Source organism: Oryctolagus cuniculus, chromosome 15 (assembly GCF_051225735.1).
Source record: "Oryctolagus cuniculus isolate XC-2025 breed Fujian yellow rabbit chromosome 15, ASM5122573v1, whole genome shotgun sequence".
Lineage (NCBI taxonomy): Eukaryota > Metazoa > Chordata > Mammalia > Lagomorpha > Leporidae > Oryctolagus > Oryctolagus cuniculus.
In genome coordinates, this window is record NC_142881.1 from 1,330,660 (window position 1) to 1,356,973 (window position 26,314).

A 26,314-nucleotide genomic window follows, 5' to 3' on the forward strand; every position below is an offset into this window, starting at 1 on the left:
GTCGGCACGTGGATGCTCACCACAGCCTCGTTCTTGATTGCCGAGCCCGGAAGCGTGACGCCTTCCATGGGAGAATGGAGAAGCAGGGGCGCACTCTGGGCTGTCAGGCCGTGCGGGACGCGGCGGACCTGCACGCGTGTTGCTAAGAGAAGGTGCGGTCTGAGAGAGCTCATGCTCTCAATCACGGGAGATTCTGGAAAAGGCAGGGTCGAGTGGACTGTGAGGTCAGGGGCTGCCAGGGACGGCTGGACCCGGTGCTGCAGGCAGGAGGCCCCGGCCGTGTGTGCAGTGCTGTGGATGCCTGCCCTGTCCCGTTGTCGCAGCCCCCGGGGCGCACTCCCTGCTGGAGCCTGTGGCACTGGATGGTGGATGCGGTGTCACTCTTGGCTCGTCCACAGTACCGAGCGAGGGAGCGAGGGAACTGGGCCACGGCCCTGCCTGGGGACTCTCTGTACTTCCTGCTCTGTAAGTCTGTTCTATGAAAAATAAATTTAATTAGAGAAATCTGAACATGACCATCATAGGGAATTAGGGAGACAGAGAAAAAGACAACAAGGACTGGAGAAAATCAGCTGCGATTCTGTGTCTAGAATGTTCTCGGTCTGAAGCCTTCCTTTCATTTTTCCCACGTAGTTTTATTGGAGATGTGTCTGATATCATGCTATTAATGCCTTTCTGTTTTGCCTCCAAATCTCTGTCTCCAGTCTGAACTGCTTCCTGGGGATGCAGCGCCGGGGGCCTGGCCCTGAGTGTTCCCTGGCTGTGTGCGCAAACAGCAGCCGGGATGGGCCCCTAACCCTCCACGTCCTCCCACGCCCACCTGGCCCAGAGCGAGACCACGAGCCGTTGACCCGCACGGCCTGGCCCTCGACCTCCCACAGGCCTCCCCGGCCCCCACCGCCCCTTCTTGACGATGCGGCCCCACACGTCCATGCAGCTGAGTTGTTTCCAAGTGGGCAATGCAGGTCCCACCCCTGCCCTGGTGACGCGAGCTCTGGGGCTCAGTGAATGCCAGGGTGACACCTGTGTGGCAGGGGCGCGGCAGACCCAGGGAGGACTCCTCTCCATGTGTGTCCTGGGGTCAGCAGCACAGCATGGGTGTCCACTCGATGGGGCGGCAGCCCTCTTGCTGGTTTTCTGGGTTTGGGGTCCTCATAGCAACGAGAACCCTCCCCCTGCAGACGCTGCTAGCCTCTGACCTCACCTCCCTCCTCCGCAGGTGTTTGCCACAGCAACCTCAAGCCGGCCAGCAGCAGCCCCACCATTGCCATCACTGCCGCCGCCATGGTCTCCGTGGAGCCTGAGGGCCTCCGGGGCCCGCCGCCCGCCAGTGTGCAGCCATGCCACTTCCTGACGCTGGCGCCCATTGCCATACCCCTGTGGACAGCCCCCTTCCCAGGTAGGTACAGAGTGCAGCTCCCCTGGCGCGCGGCGGGCTGGCTGCCCCCAGTCCCTCCATGTCCCAGTCAGCTGCCTCCAGCCCTGGAGGCACGGTTGTGGGGTTCAAGTGCAGCTGCGAGGAGGGGTGGTGGGCTGGGTCGGGGGAGAGGGGTTTGCTGGATTCCAGCTGCACAGACGCTCCCCCTGCCCGAGCCTTCAGTGGGCCAGAGTTGTTTGCAGAAGTGAGACTTCCTGTTCCAGTCCCGGGAAGGCGCACGCGGCCCTGACAGTGGGGACGTTTGTGGTTATCTCCCACGGAGCACGGCACTGCGTGCCTTGGGTGCCGTGTGCTCGGGACGGGGTCCGGCACTGGGCTGTGACACAGACACCTCTGCGTGTGCACCTGCCGTGCCTGGCAGGAAGACGGATCGCTGGTTTCCCTCTGCGGCTTGCGGGAGTGGCCTTGGTCTGTCGGCTTTGCTTCGGCGTGTGTGACGTGGTCTCTTTCCCCTGGGGTGTCAGCGGCCACATTGCCACATCAGTTTGATTTATTAGTGGGTCACGAGGACGTTGTATTCTCAGGAACAAAATCCAACTTGTATTTTAGCAAGCTGGTGGAAGCGTGTGTAGGATATGACAGGGAAATAAATAAAATGCATGACTAATATCTGTGTGGAAAGTGGCTCAGAGCTGTGGCAAGACGCTGGTTAAAATGCATCGGCCTGTTGGCACTTATTACAGGCGACCTGCCGTTGTCCGGGAAAATTTATCTTAGAGCCAAACCCGGCGCTTCGCTTCCAGGCCTTGTGTGCGACTCATCAAGTGAAGAATTAGGCGTCTTTTCATGTCTGTGTTCTGCACGGTTCTGTAACCCAGTTGGCCACCATGCACACCCAGGCAGCTGTCAAAACCATGGGGGGTGTGGCCCACAGGGGTGTGCGAGGTGCCTGGACTTGGGCGTTGGTGCCACAGGCCCTGCCCTGGCGTGCAGGCTGCAGGCTGAGCTCGGAATGTGCTCGGCCTGGGCCCGCACCGGGGCCCATGGCCAGGTCTGACACAGTTGTTGGGTCGGCCTTGGGCTCTACCCAGGGTGATCTTGAATGTGGGGGCTCCTCGGGGCGGCGTGGCCACCTGCGATGCTGTTCTGAGCTTACGCAGGAGCTCCTGAGAGGCTGGCTGTGTCTGTAGTGGTGGAAACCTTGTGAAGTTCCACATGACGGAGAGGAGAGAGGGGAGTGGAGCTTGTCCATCCGGGATGTCCTCACGGGCAGCTGCTGGGAGCCTCTGGACAGGCGGAGTGGGCAGGAGCAGGAGCAGGACACAGTGTCCTGGGGGGAGTGTGGGGGCAGCGTCCACAGCAGGGCAGGCTGGGCCGGGGCAGGAGCTCCTCTCCGAGCGGGCCGCTCCCTGCTCAGGCGGAGCCCCCAAAAGCCATGCGCGGCCATTTACCTGCTGATGAGCCGTGCTGGCTTTACTGGAAAGGCCACAGCCACCCCCCCGCCCCGTTTTTTAAAAATATTTATTTGAAAGAGTTAGAGAGAGAGAGAGAGATCTTCCATCCGCTAGTTCAGTAGCACTAGGCCAGGCCAAAGCCGGGAGCCAGGAGCTTCATCTGGGTCTCCCACATGGGTGCTGGGGCCCAAAGACTTGGGCCACCCTCTGCTTTCCCAGGAGAATTAGCAGGGAGAAAATGGAGCAGCCGGGACACAAACCAGCACCCACAGGGGGTGCCAGTGTTGAGTGGTGGCTTTACCCACTATACCACAGCCCTGCCCCCAAAGTTCCTGTTTTAAACAGGTGTGCCCGATGAGTCTATTTGAACTAAGATTTGGTAACTGCCGTAGGATGCCTGGGGTATGGCCTGGGAAAGCAGAAGAAGATGGCCCAAGTCCTTGGGCCCCCGCACCTGTGTAGGAGACCTGGGAGAAGCTCCTGGCTCCTGGCTTCAGATCAGTGGAGCTCCAGCCATTGCGGCCAATTGGGGAGTGAACCAGTGGATGGAAGACCTCTCTGTCTGTCTCTCCTCTCTCTCAATAACTGACTTTCAAATAAATAAATAAATCTTTTAAAAAGATCCCTAGGGGTTTGGGTGGCCGGTTCTAAGCTGCGGCACTGCCCCTCCAAGGGTACTTGGCAGTGTTTGGGAGCTTTTGGTTGTCAGGATGTGGCAGAGCCTGGGAGGCTGTCACATGTCCATTCCTCCAGACCAGACCCAGGATGTGAGCAGGACAGTGAGCAGAAAGGGCAGCAGGGCTGCAAGACTCCTGCCCGCTGGGGGCCGGTGCTGTGGGCTCAGGTTTCCAGGGAGAGACCCCAGATGCCCCATGACATGCAGAAGAGCCCGGCCGGCTCCCAGCAGGTTCACAGCTAGGCTTCTTCCTCCGCAGTGCCGGTGGCACAGCTTGGCCCTGTGGCTCTGCTGCCTGGGCACCTGGTGGGCTGCTGTCCATGCACCTGTGCGCTTCCTGGGGTGTCCATGCCTCGGCACAGGGCTGTGTCCTTCTGCCCTGGCCCAGCCTGCACGCGGCTGAGGTTTGTGGAGCTGACCCAGCCGTTCTGCAGACCCCAGGCAGAGCACAGCCTGTTCCACTCGTTCTCGAGGTTCCTAACCCTGCGTCTCACCTCCCGGCTCCTCCTTGGGATGGTGGCATTGACGGTGGCAAAGCGTGGCCCAGGCTGCGCCCCCTTTCCTGCAGCCCACAAATGGGGGGGCGCTTGCTGTGTGGGCTGGGGTGGCTGCAGCCGGCAGCCCAGGCAGGTGAGCAGGGCAGAGTGGCTCCTCTCCGTGGTTCAAGCCGGCTGCTGCGAGTGGTTTGCCCCCGACCTGGCTGTGCCTTTCTGCCATGGCTCTGGGCGAGGTGGGGGGCGTTTTTGGAGAGGAGCACCCGTAGCCTCAAGGGCAGAGTGGAGGCCAGACGGGGCGAGGAGTCGTCGGAGAGAAGGGAGCGGCTCCCTGGGCTCCCCAGGAGCAGTCCCCTCAGTGGCGGGAGCGTGGGGACAGAGCTCTGCCACCTGGCCCTACCGGCTGGAATAAAAGAAGCAGTTAAGCTTAAGAATGAGAGTATTCATTGTTAAACCTTGGCCCACCACGTCTCACGCGTCCGCGTGAGGAAGGGAAGTAGGAGCGAGTGGCTGTGGTCTCCAGGAGCGCAAATTACTGTCAAATACAAATATTAAAAAGTGCCATCTGCCTCAGAGACCATTCGCCACCTGCTCCTCTGCTTCCAGAACCATTTGATGGGCACATTTAACATCCTGTCCCGCCACGGAGCAGCTGGGAGGTGGCTGTGGCTGTTTTCCTGCCAGTGGCCTGCCAGCCGAGCTTCGGGAAGCCAGGCTGCGCCACGCGGCCTTTCACGGGCTGCCGGCTTCCCTTGGTAGCGGAATCCGCAGATGCTGCGACGGGTTCTGGTGCAGCAACACTCGAGCCGTGTGGGGGCGAAGCCTTCTCTTCAGTTAATCTAGGGACTGTCCCCTCCTCTGCTGCCATCACAGACGTCACAGCACAGATCGACACTGGCGGTGCTCCGGGGCGGAGACGCCACGGCACCGTAACAGTGTCGTCCTTGTGCCCCGGGTGTCGGGCTCTGCCGGCTTCCGGGAGAAAGACGTGGGCGGTCCTCATGGCGGGAGTGAGCCGCCTGGAGGGAAAGTACCCCTGGATCTAAGGAAACAAGTGGAAACCCCTCGTTCAATCTATCATCCAGGAGCAGTGAGCGTCTAAGAATGCAGCCGAAGTGTCCAGGCGGGCACGAGAGGTGCAGGGATCGTAGGAGGAGAGGCCTTGTGGGGGTCCAGGGGACACTGCTCCCCCGGGGGGGGGTTCCATCAGCAAGGCCCGGCACCCTGTCCCGCCCCCCGGGGAAGGATCTCCTGGCATCTGGGGCTTCCAGGGAGGGGACCACCCCCTGCCGGTTCCGCAGCCACCTCCTCCATTGGCTCCACTTCGCCCTTTGTTTTAAAAAGAAAAACCGGCACTATATCATGCGTGCACAAGCATGCCTGTTTCTGTCAGGCATGAAGAATGCTCCTGGGGTGGATACCCGATGCGTCCTCTGGGGCTGGGAAAGTCGGGGTTCTCGGGAGCCCCCCCCCACCCAGAGGTGGCACCTCCTGAACGTGTGTCCGTCAGTCCTGTGCCGTGTACAAAGTGTTCGCTATGTGAGGATTAGGTCTGCAGTGCTGCGCCGCTCAGGCTTAGCCTGAGTTTTGCATAAATGTCATCACAGTTCATGTGTTCTTTCGCAACTGCTTTTTTTGCTCAAAAATCCATTTTCTTAAAAGTCGCCACTGTGCTTGCAGCCGTAGCACGGTCACGTGTGCATCTCTGCAGCCCTCCTTCCACGGATGGCGGCTCTGCAGTGGACGTCCGCCCCCCCGAGCATCGGACGCCACGGTCCCCTCCCTCCCCTCTCTCCCCTCCCTCCCCTCCCCCTTTATCCTCTGAGTCGTCCCGGGCGCAGGTCAGATCCCTGCAGACCTGCCGCCCTCCCGCTCTGCCACGGCCTCGGTGTCTCGTCCCACAGGACCTGTAGCCCCTGCTTCCCGGGCGCCACAGGCCACAGACCCGTTTCCCGCGGGCGCGCACGCACTCTGTGTCCCAGGCTCGCTGTGAGGAAGGAAGGCTCAGCTTCCAGCCCCGCTTCTTTCCATAAGGAGCAAAGAAAGGTTTCTCCTGCGCCCTGCAAGTGAGCCTCTCCCACCACAGCCCCCATCACTCAGCCTCTCCCACCACAGCCCCCACTCAGCCTCTCCCACCACAGCCCCCATCACTCAGCCTCTTCCCTCCACAGCCCCCATCACTCAGCCTCTCCCACCACAGCCCCCACTCAGCCTCTCCCCTCCACAGCCCCCACTCAGCCTCTCCCACCACAGCCCCCATCACTCAGCCTCTCCCCCACTACAGCCCCCACTCAGCCTCTCCCACCACAGCCCCATCACTCAGCCTCTCCCCCCACCACAGCCCCCATCACTCATCCTCTCCCCCAGCAGAGCCCCCATCACTCATCCTCTCCCCCACCAGAGCCCCCACTCAGCCTCTCCCACCACAGCCCCCACTCAGCCTCTCCCCCACCAGAGCCCCCACTCAGTGAGCCTCTCCCCCACCAGAGCCCCTACTCAGCCTCTCCCCCACCAGAGCCCCTACTCAGCCTCTCCCCCACCAGAGCCCTCACTCAGCCTCTCCCCCACCAGAGCCCCCACTCAGTGAGCCTCTCCCCCTGCCGTGCCCCCAGCCCCTTGCCATGCAGAGGCCCACGGCTGCCTACAGTCTTGGTGCTGACCCTTCCCTGTCCCTGGGTGCTGTCCATCCTCTCAGGCTGGGACTCCAGGCGGTAGCTGGGGGTCCTTCCTCCTGAGGCCCCCTCCTCATCGCCCGTGTGCTGAGTTTGGGGCCTCTTTGTTCCTGGGGCCCTGCCTGGCACCTGGCTCCAGCTTAGCTTCTCTGTCCCAGCAGCGCTGCAGCTGCACGGCAGCGCTTCTGGGCCCAAGTGCCGGGTGCAGTGCCGGGGACAGAGCTGTCCCGGGGACTCCCTGCTGCGTGAGTGGCTTGCAGCGGCAGCTCGGACTTCTGGGTGGCATTTTGCTCCTGGTGCTGGACTCCTGGGACCTCGAGGGAGCTGCTTTGAGCAAACACGCCCAGTAGTTCCTGTGCATAAAACCCCAAGGTGCATCTCCAAACGTGAACTGTGGACCTGCCGTGGTCCAGCAAGTCTCCTCTGGGTTTGTGCTCAGAGCAGCTGAGGGGGCCCTGGGCAGAGCTCTGCAGGGCGACTCGCACAGTAGCCAGGGGTGGGAGCAAGCTGAGTGTCCATGAGGTGAGTGCAGGAGTGGGGTGTGGAGCGTGCAGATGCGTGGGTCAGCCCTTCCTGGACGCGTGGGCCAGCCTTCCTGGATGCGTGGGTCAGAGATTCTTGGACGTGTGGGTCAACCCTTCCTGGACACGTGGGTCAGCCCTTCCTGGACGCATGGGTCAGAGATTCCTGGACGCGCTGGTCAGCCCTTCCTGGACGCGTGGGTCAGCCCTTCCTGGACGCGTGGGCCAGCCCTTTCCCACCGTAAGGGATCTGGGGAGGCTGCTGTGTCACAAGATTTGCCCTTGGTTCCCGGCTCTGCAGCTTCACAGTCCATGATTGGGACATCCTGCGGGGCAAGTCCTGCGGTGACTGGAGCACGTGGCTCTGTCCCTGTCCTAAGAAGCCATCGGGGTTCCCCTGGGGGCCTCCCCCTAGTGCCTGCGTGCAGTCTGCCCCGTGCCCACAGGCTCCGTCTCTGAGCACCGTCACGGCCTGCAGTGCCATCCATGAAGACTCTGGGGACAGCAAGGCCCTGCAGGACACTGAGGGGACACAAATCCAAACATAGCGACACCTGACGAGATGTCACTCCGTCTGAGAAAGGAAAGGAGTTAGTTGCTGTGCCGGGCAGCTCTGGGTGGATGGAGTACCAGCCCTGGGTGAATACCCAGTCTCCGAGCAGCAGGTCCTGTGTGAGAGTCAGATTCACAGAGCCTGAGCGGGGAGTGCTGGGTGCAGGGAAGCCAGTGTCCAGTGGGGGCGTGGTTTCAGTTTGGAAGATGCAGAACAGGACATGGACGCTGGTGCTGGTTGCCCTACTCTTGAACGTGCCAGTGCCACTGGACCGTACGCTTCCGTGGCTGACACGGCGGATTTCCTATTATGGGTCCCTTATCGGAACCAATAAAGTGAGGGACAGAAAGTGGCCCCCAAGTGCTGGGTGCTGCCTGGGCCGGGCCCGTGGGGACAGTGTCCTCTTGGGCTCCTGCTGCTGCCACGTGTGTGTGGGTGACGCTTCCTGCAGGGGAGCTGGGCAGGCCCAGGGACAGCATAAGTGAGAGGCGGAGGAAGCATCCAGGTGCCTCTGCCCTCGCGGTGTGTGGGCTCCTGGCGGCCTGGCATCTGCGTCTCCTGACCGCGCTCTCTGCCAGCAGGTGTCCGGCAACGCTGGCCATCTGGAGCACATTGGGGCGTGGAGGGGAGGGACCCCTGAGCGGAGGTGAGGGCAGGGGCATTGGGGCAGACTTTGGGGATGTGTCAGAGCAGGCGGGGGACAACGCGCTCGCGTGCCCAGACCTGTGGGGGCACACCCACACCAGGAGGGCGGGGACCCAGGCCAGGGCCAGAGTGCCAGGGCAGTGCTCACACCAAATGCGGAACATTCTGCAGCCGCCGTGTGTTCTGAATGGGGCTCCCTGGAACGGGCCCATTGCCAGAGTGCGTGGCCCTGTCCCACCTCCTGCTCCCCAGTGAGAGCACTGGGGGGTGGGCAAGTGGAGCCCTGAGCGGAGGGTGACCTGGGAGATCTGAACAGGGCTGGGCCAAGAGGTCAGGCGCAGGGTCCATGTGCCCTGCAGGCTCCGTGGGGGCTGGTCACAGACACGCAGGCCTGGGGGCTAGGCCACAGACATGCAGGTTCCGTGGGGGGCTGGTCTCAGATACGCAGGCTCTGTTGGGGGGGCTGGTCACAGGCACGCAGGCTCCGTGGGGGGCTGGTCAGGGGCCTTGCCTTAGCACGGCTGCTTCCCCCACATCCCTTGGGGTCTCTGCTGCAGCGTAAGAGTGGCCGTGGTCTCCTGTAGGTCATGGCGCATCTCGGATCTCGTTCAGCACCAAGGACATCGCCTTGGGGTCCCTGGCATTCCCGGGGCAGCCTTCCAGAGGCGTGCGCAGATCCCTTTCCGTTTGGAGGGGCTGGTGGGCCGGGCGGTAGCAGCGCCCCCTGCCGAGCACTGGTCTGGGCCTGCGCTTCCGTTGCAAACGCTCTCGGCAGATTCTTGTCACTGCAGTGGTGCTCGACGCCCGCCTCAGTTCCACCTGGGGGAGCCTCCCCTGCTCGCTCTCTGGAATGTCACTGCACCACCAGCGCTTCGCTGCCTCATCCAGGGGTTGGCCTTGGAGTCCTGGAGGAGGGCATGGGCTGGCAGTGGCCCCACGTGGGCTGGTGAATGCCAACATGTGGGCAGGTGGTGCTCACGTGGACTGGTGGTGCTGACACATGAGTTGGTTGTGACACCACATGGACTGGCAGTGCCGACACGTGGACTGGCATATGGACAGGTGGTGCTGACATATGGATATACAGTTCTGACATGTGGGCTGTGAATGCTGACACGTGGACTGGTGGTGGTGACATGTGAGCTGGTGGTGACACCACATGGGCTGGCAGTGCCGGCACGTGGGCAGGTGGTGCTGATGTGGGCTGTGAATGCTGACACGTGGACTGGCAGTGCTGACACGTGGTCACGGTCACGGAAGCTTGGCCCGGCTGGGTCATGCTGGGTGTTGGTCATGATCAGGTTCGGGGAGCCTTTAGGGGTGCAGGCAGCAGTGTGGCTGACAGAACATTATGGATGAGAGAGGAACAGAGCACAGTGCTCCGTGTGCCCAGCTCTCCATGTGTGCACAGTGCTCCATGTCTGCACAGTGTTCCGTGTGTGCACAGTGCTCTGTGTGTGCCCAGCTCTCCATGTGTGCACAGTGTTCCGTGTCTGCACAGTGCTCTGTGTGTGCACAGCTCTCCATGTGTGCACAGTGTTCCGTGTGTGCACAGTGATCTGTGTGTGCCCAGCTCTCCGTGTGTGCCCAGCTCTCCTTGTGTGCACAGTATTCTGTGTGTGCACAGTGCTCCGTATGTGCCTAGTTCTCCATGTGCGCCCAGCTTTCTGTGTGTGCACACTGTGCTGTGTGTGCACAGCTCTCCATGTGTACACAGCTCTCTGTGTGCATAGTGCTCTGTGTGTACTTAGTTCTCCATGTGTGCACAGGTCTCTGTGTGTGCACAGCTCTCTGTGTGCATGCAGAGTGCTCCATGTGCACAGTGTTCCATGTCTGCACAGCACTCTGCGGCACCGGCCCTTGCCTCTGATGTCAGCCACCTCTGCTGCGTGACGCGGGGCATGCGTGTGTGCGTGCATGATTCCTGTGTTTGTCTCTACCTGGGTCACCTGCACACTTGTGCTTGGTGGCTGTTGAGCCTCTGCACACCTCCCAGCGTGAGCTCGGGGGTCCTGGGGCTGCAGCTCAGGAGCCTTGGGTGGCAGCGATGCCTGCAGGGGCCACGGTTGGTTCGGCGTGAACACCGAGGTCTCTGGCTCTGGATGGTCCCACTTGGGGCATTTGAGTTTGTGATGGGGGAACAGCACGGGCTCAGCGGTGATTGCGGATTCTGAATTTGGAGCTGGCCGGGCCGGCACCGTGCAGGGACGCAGCAGCAGGGAAAAAAAAGCCGGGGCCCCGCAGGGGCTGTGCGCTGGCTGTGCCTCTCCGTGGGCGGGGTGGGCTGAACCCATTTCCCACCTGCGCTGTTTCCAGCTGACAGCGACCTTGTCCCAAGTGCAGGAGCGTCTGTCCAGAGTTGCATTAGCTCCGTGGCCCCGCCCCCACCCTGCTGTGTGCTCGGGCCCGCCATGCTAAAGGCTCGCCCCCCTTCCCCGGATGGCCCAGCCTGAAGGGGGGAGGGGGGACCCCAGTGTCTTCTCTTTGGGCCAAGACCTGCTTTGCTGCTGACTCGGCTGCTTCCCTGTGTGGCCCTTGCGCAGGTGCAGGCAGCCCCAGGAGGGGGCAGGGGGTGGTGGGGACGGGGGTCCAGCAGCCCCGATGTCCTCTGCTTGCCACCCCCCTTCCCCAGCTGTAATCACCCCTGCGTTCTCGCTGTCCGGCTCCCCACCCCCTCCACTGACACACGTGCCCTGCCCAATGGCCCTGCCCTGCTGCTGTCTATCCCGGGTCCTGGCCAGTGCAGCCCCCGGCCCTGGGCTTGTCCATCCACACCAGTGCATGGCTCTGTCTCTCTTCAAGACCCTGAAGCCTGTGTGCTCACTGAGATGTCACTGCCCTGAGGCCCCTGGCATAGGCCCGGCTCCAGGAGGCACCATCCAGCCCGTGTGGTGCCAGCCTGGGTAGAGTGCTGCTGCTCCCCTCCTCCCCAGCCTCGGATCTTTACAAGGCCCCCACGCGCAGGGAGCAGTTTGGCCTCTGTAACCTCCTCCCTGTGGTCAAGCAGGGCCCTGGTCCTTGGGACCCTCCCCGAGGTGCCCACGCCCAGCGTCCCAGCAGAGATGTGTGCCTCCCAGAGCTGCCACGTAGGACCGTGTGTCCGCCTGGAGCGTGCGTCTTCTCAGAACAGAGGCTAACGGCTGACGCATGGGTGGCGCTAACAGCCAGAACCCCGCACCTGCCCGCCCCCACCCTCACGTGGCTCCCACCTCAGCCCTGCCCTGACACAGACGGCCACGTGCCTTCCCATATTTGTGCAAGGGCTCCGCATCCCTTTTCCAGCTCAGAACTTGAACTCGTTCTTCATGAAGACTGGGTAATTAACCCTTAACCTGGCTGTTCTGGAAGGCCCCGAACGGCCCTGTGCCAGCCTGTCTGGGGAGAGCTGGGCCGAGGACTCTGCCTACCCCTGGCTTGGAGGGCCCAGGGGTGAGAATGCCCCCGGGGGAGGGGCCGCAGGAAGGGGCAGCTGCGCCTTCCCCGTGAGACGATGGGGGCTTAGGAAGTCGGAGCCGACCTAACCCTCGCACAGTCTTTAACACGTATTATTTAAAATCTGTTAACAAGCCGTGGTGTCAGCTGTTGGTCCCCAAAGTAATCAGGGGCAAAGAGTTCCAGAGCGGCCGAGCGCGACGCCACCTAGTGGATCAAATGCTGTCGTAATTAACGTGGCTCCCACAGCCCCTGTCCGTGGACTCTAATTGCATCCTGCCCGCGCTGCCAGAGTGTCCAGGTGGGTCACGGCCCCCTGCTGCCCATGCCAGGACGGCGATGCCCATGACACCCCCAGGAGCTCGCGAGGTCCTCTGGCCTCTTCACGCAGAGCCTTCACCAGGAGGAAGTGAATCAGGGCAGCTGGGGGAGTGGTGTGCTGGATGGTGGCAGCCTGGCGTGGCCCTGTGTCTGGGGGTGGAGCCGGGCTGTGTCCCGCTGGGGTTTCTCTCCCTACTCTGCACGTCTGTCGACGCCCACCCACATCCTACTGCCACCACAATGGTCCCGATGGGGTTTCTAGCCTCTCGTCCCACGTCCATCGACACACGCCTGGGTCCACTGTGCACCTGCCTCTTCCTGGGACTGACTTGCTCCTGCTGCCCCAGAGCATCCTGGGCAGGGAGGCCCTTGGTGCCACATGTGGCCATGGAAGTGTGCTGTGCCGAGCGTTCTGTGGCACGTGCCCCTGCGTGCATCATGGAGACTCAGCAGCTGTTCACGCCCCCCCATCTGTCCCCACAGTCAGCAGCTGTTCACGCCCCCCCATCTGTCCCCACACCCAGCAGCTGTTCATACCCCCGTCTGTCCCCACACCCAGCAGCTGTTCATACCCCCGTCTGTCCCCACACCCAGCAGCTGTTCACGCCCCCTGTCTGTCCCCACACCCAGCAGCTGTTCATACCCCCGTCTGTCCCCACACCCAGCAGCTGTTCACGCCCCCCCGTCTGTCCCCACACCCAGCAGCTGTTCACGCCCCCCGTCTGTCCCCACACCCAGCAGCTGTTCACGCCCCCCCCCGTCCCCACACCCAGCAGCTGTTCATACCCCCCCGTCTGTCCCCACACCCAGCAGCTGTTCACACCCCCGTCTGTCCCCACACCCAGCAGCTGTTCATGCCCCCCGTCTGTCCCCACACCCAGTGGGGGGCCCCTTCCCTGGGGACACGGGGTTGCTGATGCGGCACAGGTGACTTCATTCTGGGAGGGCACCCTGAGCACCTTGACCTCCTCGACCAGGAGCTAGCGCCTGGGAGCCTTCCCCAGCCAGTGTCCAAACCTGACCCCATCAAGAGCCACTGCACCCCGACATTCCTGAGAGCAAGGGCCTGCCCAGGGCAGGTGGGGACTGTAGCTCCTCCTGTGGGCTTCTGCTGTCTGCACTGGAGCCAGATTCTTACTCTGTGTCCCCCCCCCCCCCCCGCCCCCAGCAAGCCCTGGTGACCGCTTCCTCCTGGCACGCTCCAAGTAGTCCTTGCAGGCTCCTGACAGTCCCCTCCCCACTCTGCAGCGTTCACTCCCCTGGCCGCCCCCTCTGGACATAACCACCCTCTTCCCTCAGAGAGGCCGAGCCCCGGAGGAGCCATGGAGCCGATGCCGCCCGTCTCCCGTGCTCTGCACCCTGGCACTTCCCTGTGGCTCCAAGTGCGCTCCTTTTCCTGTTCGTTTTCTTCCTGCGTCCGTGCACAGGGTACAGAAGGCTGACGATGCGAGGGGGGTCTCCTGCCCAAGGGGCCCTCAGTGTCTGTGCTGCTTTCGCTTCATGGTTTGTGTGTTCACCAGTGAGCTCTCCCTCTGTAGCTGGACTCTTGCTGTCTTTGTTTCTTGCTTTGTCCATTTTGCACACTAGCTGTTGACATCCCATGGGAGCTCAAGATTGGTGAGTGCCTTGTTACCGCATGGTGGAAAAAGCAGCTTTATCTAAATGACGAGCATCCCAGAGAATGGCTTGAAACAGTGGCTGTTTCTTTAAGTCACGATTCTGTGGCCAGCATCCCGGGCTGGGCTCAGGCAGGCGGTTCTTCTGCTGCTGTGAGTGTCTTGGGATCCATGTGTGTTCGTAGGCATCAGACTTGACCAGGCACCAGGCACACGTGTTTTTGAGACCTGCATCTCCTTCAGAAGCACGGCAGCTGTGGGATTTATGAGGCCTGCTGGACGTTGGCCGCATATTCCTAGAGGCCTTCCCAGATCAGTTCATGAAAGCCTGGTAGTTGGCTGTAGGTTCAGGCCTCCTTTTTTGCCCCCTAAGATTAATTTATTTATTTGAAAGAGTTCCAGAGAGTTCCAGAGAGAGAGAGAGAGAGGGAGAGAGAGATGGAGAAAGGTCTAGCTGCTGGTTCACTCCCCACATGGCCACAAAGGCCAGGGCTGGGCCAGGCCAAGCCAGGAGCCAGGAGCTTCTTCCAGGTCTCCCAGGTGGGTGCAGGGGCCCAAGCTTTTCCCAGGCTACTAGCAAGGAGCGGAATCAGAAATGGAGCAGCAAGAACACGAGCCAGTGCCTGTTTGGGATGCCGGCATTGCGGGAGGTGGCTTTACGCATCGTGCCATGCCGACCACGTGGCCTCACTGCTCTCTGAGTGCCATGCACCTGGTGGGAGATTCTAGGTTTTGTTTTCCCACCTCGGAAGTCTTGGCCACGTGAGGTCTCCCTGCAAACTTCAGAATTCTCTCTCCATTGGTATTCCTCTTCCCGTCTGGTCAGTGCATCCTCATCTGTTCCCTGGACCCACTAGGCCCCTGGTCCACGTCCTGGCCTCAGCTGGGCACTCTGTGGTGCTGTGGGTGGCGCTGGTGCTGCCTAAGGGGTTGACGTCCCTGCTTTCCGGTGTTCTCATGGGTTCCCGGCTTTGCTGGCTGTGTGCTCCTCAGCTCCCATTCACTGCCTGGCCCGGGGGCAGGGGTCTGGGGTTCTGAAGGGCATTTCAGGACTTTGCTTTGGCTGCACTCACTGCCTGCCCAGTGTCTGGGCCACCCAAATTTGTGGTCCCAACAGTGACCACATGCTTAGCCCTTAATGACGCTGGCCAGCACGAGGGGCTGGGCCTGGAGGCAGCTCCCTTGTTGTCCTGGCTCTGTCTGTTGCAGGGTGTCACGGTCATCTGCTGTTCTCCCTGGTGGCTGCATGACCTAGGAGGCACCATTCACACACCTGTTGGTTCACAGAAGGGTGTCTGGTCACGTGCTCCTCAATGCCGGGCTGTGTTTCTCGTGGGAGGTGGCAGGTGACACGTGGCCAGGGCAGCTCACTGCTCAGACCTGGAGTCTGTGTGGGGAAGGGGGCTGAGCTGCTGCAGGCCATCACGGTGCCCCTTCCTCAGGAGTTCAGGTCACGGGGCTGGTGCTGTGGCATAGTGCTTGGGCCCCTGCGCCCACCTGGGAGACCTGGAAGGAGCTTCTTGCTCCTGGCTTTGGATTGGCTCAGCTTTGGCCATTGTGGCCATTTGGGGAGTGAACCAGCGGATGGAAAACCTCTCTCTCTATCTCTCCCTCTCTCTGTCTATAACCCTACCTCTCAAATAAAAAAAAATATTTAAAAAAAAGAGTTCAGTTCATTTGCACAATCCTCACGATGAGGTTAATGTCACTTTAGCTATTCAGAGTCAAATGTTCTTTCAGTAAACTCGGGTGTGCACACCTGACTCACAAGGCTCCTTCTTCCGGATGAGTTTCTTCCACAACCCGTGGCCCGCTTTGTAATATGAGGATGTTGACACCTGGTTCCCTCCTGGTTCTCCAAGTCCTAGCTGTGGCTCGTCTCTCTTTTGCTTTCACGTTTCCTGTTTCCCAGGCACTAGCACACATTGTAGCTGTGTTCCTAGACCCCTTCTGCAAGGTGAATATGTAATGAGCAGATCCACTTCCAATCATAGGATCAAGCACATGTTGTTATTGTAAAGGCTGGGACAATGCTGTAAACTGTTGTTCTTTGAATTTTTGTTTTGTTCTTCTTAAATTTGAGAGACAGAGATAGAGACAGAGAGAGAGAGAGAGAGAACAATCCATCTGCTGTTTTTACTCCCCAAATGCCTGCCACAGCCAGGACTGGGCCAGGCTGAAGTCAGGAGCCTGAACTCAGTCCAGGGCTCCACGCGGGTGGCGGCCCCCAGGCTGAGCCGTCACTGCCGCCTCCAGGGTGTGCATCGGGAGGAAGCTGGCGTCCTGAGCCAAAGCCAAGCGTGGCCCAGGCACTCCTGTACCAGACGCAGGTGTCACCCCTGGGCCAGGTGCCCCTCCTGGGACACTGTTTTACTGTGAAGGTCACACGGATACCTTTCTTCTCTCACTGCGTAAAGTCGTGGCTGGAAGACGGGGCTGCGCCTGCCTTGTGTGTTCTGTTTGCTTGTCCTGCTGTTCCTGTCGTCGCCTTCATTCTCTTCCTCCCCCCCCCAGGATGGCAGAAAGCTCTGGGCTCTGATTGGCTGGCGTTTACAAAGGGCTGCTAGTCGGAGCTCAGTGGTGGCTCTGGGGGGCAGTTGACACAGGACTGTGTGCTGGCCGTGTACTGTCCCCCCGGGGGACGCTGACTAAGCCAAGAGCCGGGGCCGCCATGATCGGCAGATGCCGCTGGGCTCCAGCTGAATGCAGCCGAGGAGCCTCCGGGGCGGCCCTCGGCCCTGTGCAGCGGCGCACATCCGCTGGGACTGAGCACATCTGCCCTGTGCCTCTGCTCTCTCACCCATTCCTTCCCTTTCCTCCCACGTCCCCACGTGCGCTGGCTGCATGCGTGGTTGGCTTGTGCTAGGGCTTGAGATGTTAGATGGGGGGAGAGCCAGAGACCCCTGCCCCCAGCAGGCCTGCAGGGAGCAAGGGGAGGAAGGTGATAAAGCGAGCCACCCCGTGCGTATGCAGTGATGGTGGGCGGGGCGTGGGCAGCAGGGCACCGCCTGGATTCCGTGGTAGAAAACAAAGCCCCCACTACCAGAGAGAAGCTGCGGGGCTCGGGCCCCCCTCAGTGGGCTCAGCCCCCAGCATCTGCCCTGTGCCTGCAGGAACCATGCATCCTGGGTTTTGGCTCATGACCGGGCATGGTAGGGAGCAGCATCAGGCTTGGGACAACACGGGGGCTGCTGGTCTGTTGCTAGGCTCCAAGGAACAGATAGATGTCTGTGCACCAGGGCTGTGTCCCATCCCAGGAACCAACACAGGCAGAGTGGTCTGCCCCATATGTCCAGTGCCAGACCACGGTGAGGTTGGGGTCTCTCTCCTGTGTGTTCCGGGGTCCCCACAAGGACCCACACCCCAGCCTGGGGCCCGTGAAGGCACCAGGAGAGTCTTGGTTCTGACTTGGTGTCCCTGCCCCAGGAAAGGGGACGGACCCTTCACACAGGAGCCGGGCAGAACGTCAAGGGCAAGGCTCTCACGGCCTGGGGGGCAGTTTCTCCCTGCCGCCCTCAAGGTCAGGCCTGTAGAAGCCCCTCTCCCTGATGCACTGACCCCTGACCTTTCACCTCCACCTGTGTGGTCCTGAATCGGACTGCGACGGGGACTGTGAACTGGAGGTGGGGTGTGGGTGAGAGACGTGTGATTATCGCCAAACTTGCCTCCATGATTGGACCTCTTGTCAAAATCCACAAGCAGCTTCCTGTGGCGGCAACAAGTAAATGCGCAGATAACGAGGGGAGGCGTGCTTTGCTGGCGCGCCTGTATTTTCGGGAGATAAGACGCCTGTTGGCATTTCACTCTCGTTTTCATTCTGGACCTCGCTGTAGCTTCTCCCTGGGCAGGCCTCTTCTTGCAGCTTGTCTTTGGTTCCCTTAGCGGCAGGCGGTCTGTGGCTGCTGTTTATTTATGAGTGTGGACGTCTGAGAAAGGCCGCGTTCGAGTGAAGGCGCGGGGCTGCGGGCAGAGCAGAAGCTCCGGGGGTTCCCTGTTTCTGGGGAGGGCGGGTCCGCCCAAGCTCAGGCCACGCTCCGTCCCGTCTGGTGTCCTCGGCGTCCACAGTGTCCGAGGACTCTGGCTCTCTCTGGTTCTCAGCAGACGAGGAGGCAGACACGTCGCGTGGGGCATTGGATTTACGTTCTTGGAGTCTGAGTGCATGGCGGAGAGGCAGCACGTCCACCGAGAGTGGGGGCGTCGGCCACGGCCGTTCCCTGCTGGGGCAGCCCAGTGGCAGGATGACAGGTGCTCCCGGGCTCAGGCAGGTGCAGGCTCTGCAGGTTGGAGTCCACACTGAGGCCCCGCCCACACCCTGGACCCAGCTCTGCTTCCCACGGCAGCGGTCACATGTCTGAGCGGTCATCACCCAGGCTCGAATGGGCGGCTGCTTCTGTGCTTAGTGGAGAACCCTGAGACGCTTGGGGAGTGCAGCAGGTTAGGGGCGGGTCCTGAGAGAGGCATAGAACCTTCCAGAAAGGTCTTCCCTTCCATCAAACGTTTCCCATTGCTCGTCGTGTCCACACGTGAGATAGAGCAGCTCCCTGTGTGCAGGCTGGGCCCACGGGCACCTGTGCTGTCCTGCGTCCTTTGTGGGACAACCTGGCCACTGCGTCTGGGCTGCTCTGGGTACTGAGTGGGAGAAGCCTCCCCACAGCCACACTGCAGCCGTCAGTTCTCCTGCAGACGCGCCCGCAAATAGTCCCCTGGGGAACAGCAATCCTTACCCGCTGCGGCGTGGAGTCCCTAGGGTGGGAGGGACAGCCCAGCTGGGTGGGTGCCGTGGCTGAGCTGCTGGGACCTGGTGGGTGCCGTGGCTGAGCCGCTGGGACCTGGTGGGTGCCGTGGCTGAGCCGCTGGGACCTGGTGGGTGCCGTGGCTGAGCCGCTGGGACCTGGGTGGGTGCAGAGGCTGAGCCACTGGGGCCTGGTGGGTGCCGTGGCTGAGCCGCTGGGACCTGGGTGGGTGCTGTGGCTGAGTTGCTGGGACCTGGGTGGGTGCCGTGGCTGAGCTGCTGGGACCTGTTGGGTGCAGAGGCTGAGCCGCTGGGACCTGGGTGGGTGCCGTGGCTGAGCTGCTGGGACCTGGTGGGTGCAGAGGCTGAGCTGCTGGGGCCTGGGTGGGTGCCGTGGCTGAGCCGCTGCAGCCAGGAGGGAGAGAGGCAATGGGGCAGACCCAGCATCACTGATGGCTCCTTGTTGTTTGAAAAGCAAACGTTATTTTGTTGAAAAGAATGCCTCTCACTGCCCTGTGTTTGAGTCAGGAGTGCTCTCAGGGAGGTCCTGGGGCTAGGAGGGCTGCACAAAGTGCTGCAATTCAAAAATCAATGCAAAATGGAAGTGGGGCGCACACGACGTGACCCTCGGTGAGGTTCACACACAGCGCGAGGCCTGGGGGCTGCCGGGCGTCCAGGCTCGGGGCCTTTGCTCCCGCGGGCGGACGTTGGGAAGAGAAGCAGTTTGACCCGCTGACCTCAGGAATGCACATTTTGCACCAGGCTGATGCCAGCGCCAGACTCAGGCGAGGAGGAAGCTTTTACAGGAGCTGCAAAGGCCGCAGGAGGGGAGCCCGCGGCAGCTCGGCTGTGGGAGTCCCACCCTGCTGCCCCCGCCTGCGTCCCTCCCCAGGCCTGAGCTGGACGTGCTGGCGGGAGTTCCGGGAGAGCCCACAACACGGCTGACACGGCTGTGTGCGGATGGCATTGCCGTTTCCATGAAGTGAGGGCTGCCCTGGTCCCCACCCAGCCCCCGGCTCAGCCGAGGATGGCGCTGGCCCTGGCCTTGCCACGGTCAAGTTGTGCAAAGAGTGACAGACACCACTGGCGTCGGCACAGCGGAGCCCGCCTCACTGCCTGGAGAGTCGGCTTGCGTTTAGACCTCACGAGCCCCCTTTGAAGCACCCAGTGAAAGGATGGGGTCTTACGTGGTCCCGGGACCACCCCTGCAGTGGCTCTGACGAGCGTGGTGTCAGCCCTGCGGGATGGCTGCCCTGCCCAGTGCGCGCTGACCCGCCTCTACCTGCTCGCTCCGTCAGATTTGCTGAGTTCCTGCTGCGTATGTTCCATGCTCAGAAGACACCGAATGGAAGGCCCTGTCGGGGGGGCCTCACCCTGGAAGGAGAAGCCCCCAACACAGGGGACTGCCAGCGGTGGCTCGGGTGGCACTGTGCGGAGGGGTGTGGGGGCAGCCGTCACTTGGGGGGCAGGGCAGGTGTGGACAGGTGTGAGGACAAGGGTGTGGCCGTGTGGTTCTCTGGGGGAGTGGCCAGGCAGAGGTCCAAGTGAGAGGTGGGTGCCATACATTCGTAGAGGAGCAGGAAGGCTGGAGAAGGGCGGGTGGGCGGAGAGGTCAGGAGGGTGGCGGGGAGAGGGCCGCCAGGGCCCGCGGCTCACAAGGCCACGCTTTGCGGCCAGCACAGTGGGGCACCTGCGGCATGTGTGATGAAGCAGAGCCCTGGCACCATGAGGCGTTGCCCTGGCGACCAAAGCAGCACACCAGGTGCGACCCCTCCTTTCGCTCGGGGTTGGGGAGTGTCTGGTTGTCTCAGAAGCTTTCTCTGCACCTGTGGAAATGGTCACCCCCTTCCACGCTGGAGTCTCAATGAGATGTGTCGCCTGCATTGATTCGCGTGGATGCCACCGTGGTTGTGTAACTGGGGTCAGGCCCGCCTGGCCGTGGAGTCCAGTCCCTGGGCTGGGTGGGCTGGCACAGCTGGGGATTCATGGCTGGGCGTGGAGGATTCATGGCTGGGTGTGGAGGATTCGTGGCTGGGCGTGGAGGATTCATGGCTGGGCGTGGAGGATTCGTGGCTGGGCGTGGAGGATTCGTGGCTGGGTGTCCATCCAGGATCCTGGCCAGTGGCTGCCTTCTGCTGTGTCCTCACCTTGTTTGGGCTTCAGGGTGACGCTGGCCTCCTAGGATGAGCTGGGACGGGGTCCTGAGTGGTTGGAGAGGAGCGGCACCAGCTCTTCCTTAGCTGTTGGGAGAACTCAGCAGTGAAGCCGTCGGGTCCTGGCTTTTCCTCGACGGGGGGCTTTTCGTTATTGGTTCAGCATCACTGCTTATTGCTGGTCTGCTCAGGTTTCAGTTTCTTCATGGTGGAACAGCCGCCCTGGTAAACAGTATGGTGCTGCCTCCGAAAACTGGAACTAGAGCTTCCGTAGGGTCCAGCACTTCCTGCCGGGCTCGTGCTCGAGAGAGGTGAGGTCAGCAAGTTGAAGAGACACCTGCACCCCCGCCTTGACGACAGCAGGAGCTGGACTAGCTGTCCATCAGCGCACGAGCGGATACAGAAAACGCGGTGTGAATGCACACTGTCAGACGGCGCGAATCCTGCCTTTGGCTGCCACATGGCTGCACGGGGCCATTGTGTCAAGTGAGACGACAAGTCAGACCCGGGGCCGGCTTTGCAGACCCCACTGCCTTATGGAGCCCAAAGTGGGGGCCCTGGAGGCCAAAGGAAGACGGGCTCCGAGGCCGGCTGTGCAGAGGGAGGGATGTGGGAGGGGCCGTTGGTGGTGCGACCTTGCAGACAGGCGGGGAGCAGGAGGGGCAGTGGTGGGCAGGGAGGCGGTGTTGTCTCCAGCCGTGCTCGGCAGTGAGGCTCCTGAGTGCAGCCGTGATGGAGCTCGTGGTGATGGGTGTGCCGTTCCTGGGAGTGCGTCATCGCCAGCGCGGACGTGAAACAAAGCGTCAAGTGAGCCTCGTGACTGCATGAACATGGGTGTCGCTGAAAATGAAATTGATTGAAAATAAGCCATCGGGGCCGCTGGGGATGAAGGGGCGTGGTGGGCAGCGAGGCACAGAGGGCAGGGGAGTGTCCAGTCCCGCAGGGCAGGCGGCTTGGGCGGAGCATGGTCCTGCTGCAGCCGTGGGGACCTGTGTCTGCCTCGCTGGGCCGCCGGAGCACGTTTTCCTGAGCAGTTGCTCCTGGCGGATTCTCACCGTCCACACGGGTGCCTCTGTTCAGCTCCCCCTGCCTGGACACCACAGCTGTGCTCCGGGACGGAGAGAGCAACAAAGATGGGCGGCTCTTCCCCGCGGTGGGATGGTGGGAGCTCAGGGGATGTCATTTTGTGACTACAAACAAGCTGAGGAGGAGGGGCCATGCTGAGGTGCAGACACGGCGCTGGGGAGCCTCCCCTGTGCAGGTTCCTTCGGCCACAGCAACCGCGTGGAACGCGGCCCCCCCAGAAGCTGACGTGGCCACCTCACGTGGTCATTTTAACTAAAGTGTTAGAAAACGTGGTGGCGATAACCAGTGTACTGAGGACTGCGGCTGGGTTTCTGGGGTTGACCTCGTAGGCCATGGGTGAGAGACACGGTGCAGCGGGGAAGCCCCCGCAGGGCAGTGAGAGACGAGCCTCGGGGTCTGTGGCTAGCGGCAGGCTCCGGATCTCGGGAGGCAGGGGTGCAGGAGGCGTCCTCGTCCCTGGGCTCTGACTGGGAATTCCAGGACTCCAAGCCTGGCATGCATGTGGGGGAACCTGGCTCCAGTGCGACATCTTCTGCTTGCCTACAGGGGCTTCTATTTGCGTGACAATCACGTGGCGTGTTACAAAGGACATGCTGCCTGTTCTCTGATTGTATAAGGGCAATGCAGGGCCTATCTGTTGTTCTAAAATAAGAGACGAATGCATTTCCCCTAGAGCTTTAGTTATTTATATGAGAGGCAGAGTTAGAGAGAGAGACAGAGAGAGAGAATCTTCCATCTGCTGGTTCACTCCCCAGGTGGCCGCAACAGCCAAAGCTGGGCCAGGCTGAAGCCAGGAGCTTCTTCTGGGTCTCCCCGTTGGTGCAGGGCCCAGGACTGGGGCAGCCTCCACTGCTTCTCTCAGGCGTGGCAGGCAGCTGCATGGGAAACAGAGTAGCTGGGACTTGCACCAGTGCCGCAGGGGATGCTGCCATCGCAGACGGCGGCTTAAGCCACCCTGCCACGGCCTCAGCCCCGCGTTTCCCCTTTAAATGAGCCACACGCAGCAGCAGACCTCAGAGAAGAGCATGCAAGCCGATGCCGCCGGACTGGCTCTGCCATCTGCTGCTGCGACCCTGCCAGCCTCTCTGTGGCACAGCCGTGTCGGGGCTGCTCTGCTGGCTGCTGTCTTGCGGCGGGTTTTACTGGAGCACTTTCCATGTCGGTGCACGGAAGTGGACCCCATGCGGCTGAAGTACATCAGGGCACTCTGTGATCGGCTGAGTTACTGGCCCACCGTACTGTCTGGGTTTTCATCACTGCACGGCACACACACATCTCGGCACCGAGTGCGGTGTCTCCTACAAGTGCGACGGTGGGGCCGGGTGAGCCTCGTGGTGCTCGGGAGATGCTGCCAGGCGTTCTCCAGGCTGGCTCCACCTCCCTCTCTCACCTGGCAAAGAAGAGCCCCTCCCTGTGTGGTGTGTTTCTAGAATGGTCCACGCCACCCTTCTCCACGGCTGGACTGGCCGCTGGGACATAACTGCTGGCGTGTTCTGGGAAGGGCCTGGGTGAGGATGTGCTCGGTGCCGACCTCAGGCCTCCCGTGACCTTGGCACTGAGTGACGCCCGTGGGCTTGGAGCCTGCCTGCTGCCTCCTGGGCAGAGCCCCTGGCTGCTCTGTCTCCTGCAGCAGCTCGGCCCCTGCTGACCAGAGAGTCCTCAGGGTGGGGCGGCTCTGCTCCCCGGGACCCCTCGGGGCGCTGGTCCCTGCTGCCCCGGACCAGGAGAGCAGGAAGCAGGGCGAGCTCTTCCTCCCGTGGGACAGGCGTGGGCTGCCCGAGGCCTCTCCCTGAGCCTCTGAGCCCCGACCTGGTCCACGAGCCGCCGGCTTCCTCGAGACTTTCCCCAGGAGCCTGGATGGTTTTGCTGCAGAGTTTTCCACGTCGTAGGAATCTGACGTGCCCCGCTGTCGGTGGTAAACGCAGAAACGCTGTGTGTCCTGGCAGAAAGCCACAAACCCAGCTGTCCTAGGAAGGCCTCCTGGTGGCTCTTGTAGCTCGGGACCCCAGAGGTGCAACGGGGTGTGGTCGACCAGAGCAGGAAGTGCTACGGCCTCCTCCACTCTGAGCTGGGAGCCTGGTGAGACCATCGGCCCCGGGGCGGGACTGAGCCGGGCAGTGTGGGTGGACAGTGGCCACCAGGGACGAAGTGAGGCCAGAGGACAGGACGCTGGGTGGTGTTTTCAGCAGCAGCCACGCTGACTTTCCCGGCTCTGGTGCTGTGAGTTAGCCGCGGCTGGGGGGATTCTCTGGCACAATAAAACCTACAAAACATGCCCTCTGCCTCCCTCTACCAGGGCCTTTAGGCCACACTCCTCTCACTGGTGGTTACGGTGTGACGTGGTGGTCCTCCACAAGACACCACAGCTAGGGAGCACTCACCTTGCGGTAACAGCACAGTGAGGGTGTTCTCTCTGGGTGACAGCACAGTGAGGGTGTTCTCTCTGTGGGTGACAGCACAGGGAGGGTGTTCACCCTGTGGTGACAGCACAGTGAGGGTGTTCACTCTGGGTGACAGCACAGTGAGGGTGTTAACTCTGTGGTGACAGCACAGGTGAGGGTGTTCACTCAGCAGTGACAACACAATTACAGGTGTTCACTCTGTGGCAATAGCACAGTGAGGGTGTTCATTCTGGGTGACAGCACAGTGAGGGGGTTCACTCTGGGTGACAGCACAGTGAGGGTGTTCACTCTGCAGGTGACAGCACAGTGAGGGTGTTCACTCTGGGTGACAGCACAGTGAGGGTGTTCACTCTCTGGGTGACAGCACAGTGAGGGTGTTCATTCTGGGTGACAGCACAGTGAGGGTGTTCACTCTGTGGGTGACACCACAGTGAGGGTGTTCTCTCTGGGTGACAGCACAGTGAGGGTGTTCACTCTGTGGGTGACAGCACAGTGAGGGTGTTCATTCTGGGTTACAGCACAGTGAGGGTGTTCACTCTGTGGGTGACAGCACAGTGAGGGTGTTCATTCTGGGTGACAGCACAGTGAGGGTGTTCACCATGTGGTGACAGCACAGTGAGGGTGTTCACTCTGGGTGAGAGCACAGTGAGGGTGTTCACTCTGTGGGTGACAGCACAGTGAGGGTGTTCTCTCTCTGGGTGACAGCACAGTGAGGGTGTTCTCTCTGGGTGACAGCACAGTGAGGGTGTTCACTCTGGGTGACAGCACAGTGAGGGTGTTCACCATGTGGTGACAGCACAGTGAGGGTGTTCACTCTGGGTGAGAGCACAGTGAGGGTGTTCACTCTGGGTGACAGCACAGTGAGGGTGTTCACTCTGGGTGACAGCACAGTGAGGGGGTTCACTCAGCGGTGACAACACAATTACAGGTGTTCACTCTGTGGTGACAACACAATTACAGGTGTTCACTCTGTGGTGACAGCACAGTGAGGGTGTTCACTCTGTGGCGACAGCACAGTGAGCCATGCTTGCCATCTGGGTGGCAGTGGTGCCAGCCTCTCCTCTCCTCTCTTGGTCTGGATGGGTCTGTGGGGATCTCACCAGCTGGCCCCATCCTGGCTCTGTGACGTCTGCGGTGGCTGCGTGTCCTCCTGTGGCTTCAGGACATGGTTCTGCTGCAGGTTCCGACCCCCACCCTCCCAAGCTCTTGTCCTCCCCCTCCGTGCTGCTCCACAGTCACTGTGAAGCCAGGGAAGTTTCTGGAAGGTTCACTCAAGCCCCTCTCTGCCTGGCCATGGTGCATCTTGGTGGTTGGGGCCACCCTGTGTCTCCACAGACCCCAGATGTGGAGCCACTGAGTGGGTGGTCATCTGGCACTGGGCCTTTAGAGATTTTGTCACAGAAAAACCACACGGCCCCTCCCACCCCACTGGCTCCCTCTCCCTCCCGGGCCCCTGGATGTGGGTCCAGAAGGAAAGGCAGGGCAGGGACACGGAAGAAGAAAGGCCCAGGAGTTGTGTCTGCGTGTGTGGAGCTATGTGTGTAGTGGGTTGTATGTGGCTGCTGTGACTGTGTGTGTGTGTATGCTGTGACTGCGTGTATGTGTGGAGTTGGTTGTGTATATGTAGTTGGTTGTATGTGGATACCATGATTCTGCATGTGTGTGTATGCTGTAACTGTGTGCATGTGTGTAGTGGGTTGTGTGTGGATGCTGTGGCTAGGTGTGTGTGGAGTTGGTTGTATGTAGATGACATGAGTGTGTGTGTGTGCATGGAGTTGGTTGTATGGATGCCATGAGAGAGAGAGAGAGTGTGTGTGTGTGTGTGTGTGTAATTGGTTGTGTGTGGATGCCATGAGTGAGTGTGTGTAGTGGGTTATGTGTGGATGCCGTGAGAGAGTGTGCGTGTGCATGGATTTGGTTGTGTGTGGATGCTGTGACTCTGTGTGTGTGTGTAGTTGTGTGTGGATGCCGTGACTGTGTGTGTGTGTGTGTAGTTGTGTGTGGATGCCGTGACTGTGTGTGTGTGTGTAGTTGTGTGTGGATGCCGTGACTGTGTGTGTGTGTGTAGTTGTGTGTGGATGCCATGGCTGTGTGTGTGTGTAGTTGTGTGTGGATGCCATGGCTGTGTGTGTGTGTGTATGTAGTTGTGTGTGGATGCCATGGCTGTGACTCTGTGTGT

General features: G+C 61.1%; 1 protein-coding gene across 1 annotated transcript in view; it reads left to right on the forward strand.

Moving 5' to 3' along the window:
* TCERG1L (transcription elongation regulator 1 like) overlaps nucleotides 1–26,314 on the forward strand; it is a 160,188-nt gene that overhangs the window by 36,822 nt on the left and 97,052 nt on the right. Inside the window, exon 4 of the mRNA XM_070058271.2 lies at nucleotides 1,220–1,399. Coding sequence (XP_069914372.2) covers nucleotides 1,220–1,399 — 180 coding nt within the window. The remainder of the gene's footprint in view (nucleotides 1–1,219; nucleotides 1,400–26,314) is intronic.